The sequence below is a fragment of the Eschscholzia californica genome, unplaced genomic scaffold (genome assembly GCF_041429995.1).
Source record: "Eschscholzia californica isolate CP2 unplaced genomic scaffold, dmEscCali1.0.p SCAF_5, whole genome shotgun sequence".
In the NCBI taxonomy this organism is placed as follows: domain Eukaryota; kingdom Viridiplantae; phylum Streptophyta; class Magnoliopsida; order Ranunculales; family Papaveraceae; genus Eschscholzia; species Eschscholzia californica.
The window spans coordinates 3,088,018-3,091,294 of NW_028238472.1; the positions used below are offsets into that span (position 1 = coordinate 3,088,018).

General features: G+C 34.8%; 1 protein-coding gene across 1 annotated transcript; it reads left to right on the forward strand.

The window, feature by feature from the left end:
- The first annotated feature begins 300 nt into the window (after positions 1-300).
- On the forward strand, positions 301-2,809 carry LOC147536270 (sugar transport protein MST8-like). Its single transcript, XM_086640807.1, has 4 exons — positions 301-549; positions 713-1,035; positions 1,416-2,045; positions 2,168-2,809. The coding sequence occupies exons 1-4, from the start codon at positions 414-416 to the stop codon at positions 2,642-2,644; spliced, it is 1,566 nt and encodes a 521-aa protein (XP_086496933.1). The 5' UTR covers positions 301-413; the 3' UTR covers positions 2,645-2,809.
- The last annotated feature ends 468 nt before the right edge of the window (positions 2,810-3,277 follow it).

Genomic DNA, 3,277 nt, shown 5'->3' on the forward strand with positions numbered 1-3,277 from the left:
TTTCCTAAGAATCTGATTAAATTTAAATTAATAGATGGATTAGAATCCAATTAAATAAGATTTTGCTTCCTAATAGATATTGCAACAACCTATAAATCTAAGGGTTCTAATTAACTTAAAATTTGATCCTGTGGCTATTATAAATTTAAACTATTCTATTATATTTAAATTCCAACAATAATTCAAATTCAAATCCAAACTGTAATAGGATTAACTAAATTCTTAATTATCTATTTAATAATAACAACATTATCTTAATTATTAGATAACTAATAAGGAATCCGAGTACTACTAAAACACATATCCAAAATATACATTATAAAACCCCACATCCTTAGTCCTTTCACTTCATATCTTTCATCTTCACAAAGGGTAGAGGAAGAAAGTAAGAGAGAGATTATTAGGGTTTAACAATGGCGGGTGGGTTTGTGTCATCTTCAACACAAACAGGGAAACAATATCCTGGGAAGTTAACTTCTCATGTTTTCATTACTTGTCTAATTGCTGCTTGTGGTGGTCTTATTTTTGGATATGATATTGGAATATCAGGTTAGATTTTATATACTTTTTTTTTTTGTCCTCGTTTCGATTTCGGTTTAGGTCTGGAGTACGTCTACTTTTCATTATATTATGTGGTTATTTTATGCGTTGAGCCTAATTAATGAACCATAGACTAATTTGATTACCCTTTTTTGTGTTATTAAATATATAGGTGGAGTGACTGGTATGACACCTTTTTTGCAAAAGTTTTTTCCAAAAGTTTATAAGCAAGAAATTGGAGCTGTATCGGCCAATCAATACTGCAAATTCGATAGTGAACTCCTCACTATGTTTACTTCATCATTATACATAGCGGCTCTTATAGCTTCATTGGGGGCTAGTATCGTTACTAGGGCTTTCGGACGTAAGATATCTATGCTCGCCGGTGGTCTTGTGTTTCTTGGTGGTTCAGCCATCAATGCTTTTGCTCAAAATCTAGCCATGCTTTATATTGGTCGTATTTTACTTGGTTTCGGTGTTGGATTTGCTAATCAGGTAAACATTAATTTTTAATTCTCTTTTACTTAATAATATTTTGAATTAACCATAGTTTCTAAGGCATTCATGTGTAAGTGGGGCGTCTTTAAAACTACTCATCGAATACAAAATAGTCGTATCGCCCATCTATTTATTTTTTGTTAAGGATTTAGAGTTTAGGGGTTTAAGTCAGTACAAACAATATCAATAGGATTTACATGGTTGGTCTTGACCTAACTTGCAAAACCCTAGACCTAGTTAGTACTGAGGTTTGTGTACTGATCCATCAATAAGTTTAACAATATATCATTGAAATAATTTTTTTCTTTGAATATTTGTTTTAAGTCTAAAAATAAAACTAAAATTTTGTTTAATAATTTTCTCTGTTTATTTTGCAGTCTGTGCCACTTTACCTATCGGAAATGGCACCGTATAAATTCCGCGGAGCGCTTAATATGTTTTTTCAGTTGATGATCACATTCGGTATTTTGGGTGCAAATTTAGTTAACTACTTTACAAACAAGATTCATAATGGTACTGGATGGCGTTGGAGTTTAGGTCTAGCGGCCGTGCCCGCTCTAATTATGACATTCGGTGCTTTCTATCTCCCTGATACTCCAAATTCATTGATCGAAAGAAGCGAACCTGAAAAAGCTAAACAACAACTTCAACGTATTCGTGGTAATGTTAATGTCGAAGACGAATACAACGATTTAGTGGCGGCTAGTGATGCATCAAGGAAAGTGACACACCCATGGAATGATATTTTCCAAAAGAGATATAGACCACATTTGACAATGGCTATACTTATTCCATTTTTCCAACAACTCACAGGGATTAATGTGGTTATGTTCTATGCTCCTGTCTTGTTTCAAACAATAGGGTTTGGTAACAATGCTTCACTTATGTCTGCTTTGATCACTGGTGTTGTTAATGCTATTGCTACTTTTGTTGCTATCTTTACCACTGACAAGTTTGGAAGGAGGGCTTTATTCTTAGAAGGTGGTTGCCAAATGTTCATCTTTCAGGTAACTAACTAATTTTCTTATTATCCAATCTTTCTAACCTAAACCCTAACTATTATCCCATCTTTAAAACCTAAACCCTAACTATTATCCCATCTAATGCATAACTTTATTTGAATGTGCAGGCTCTAGTAGGAGTTTTAATCTGGATTAAATTCGGAACGACGGGTATTGCAGTGATTCCAAAGCCTTATGCTATGGGACTAGTGATATGCATATGTTTATTCGTAATGGGGTTCGCATGGTCATGGGGTCCTCTTGGATGGTTAGTACCTAGTGAAATTTTCCCACTCGAGATCAGATCAGCAGCTCAAAGTATTAACGTTTCGGTAAACATGTTCTTCACATTCGTGATCGCACAAATCTTCCTAACCATGTTATGTCACATGAAGTTTGGCTTGTTCTTCTTCTTTGCGTTTTTCGTGTTTGTCATGACCGTTTTTATCTACTTCTTTTTGCCTGAAACAAAAGGAGTTCCTATCGAAGAAATGTCACATGTTTGGAAGAAGCATTGGTACTGGGGAAAGTACATTCCTGATGAAGATGTTATCGGTGGTGATATTCAAATGAAGCCCAAAGAGATTAAGAAAATAGTTGTCTAGATAGTTCTTTTAATTAGTATTGGTTTGATTTGTTTTTAGTTTTTATTTTTCTTTTGATTTGGTAGGAACAATTTTCATTTTTATGCCTTTACTCTATGGAGAATACAATTATATACTTTGGTTTATGAAATTTATGGATTATAATCATAAGATATCTTGAAATCATACACTCTTGCTTTTATATTATGTTGGATGTTTCAATTCAAACTTATATGCTTTTTTTAGTGAACACCCATAAAATAACTGAGTCTATGTCCATTTTTGTTGTCATGGGATACTTGTAGTACTATAAATAGTGTTAATGACAATTATCAGATGACGAATATCGTGATTTAGTCGTGTCAGAAGGCAGACAGTCAAAGATAAACTGCAGTTCCGAGTCAGGGTCTTCTTAGTCACAATTACGAAAATTGTTCGAAACAATTAATAGTGGCGTGAATCAGGTTGGGCCAACGTGATGGGCAGAGCGGCCTAGACTGGTCCTTTACCAGCCTAGTCCGCTTTAACACGGGACAGGCCTGACTCGCCTCTCCTAGTTGCTCCATGTGCGAGCCAAGCTCTATAACTTGGCCCAGTATACACCACTAACAGGCAAGATGGACTTTTATTCTGCTTTGCCCCCTCCCCTGTCTT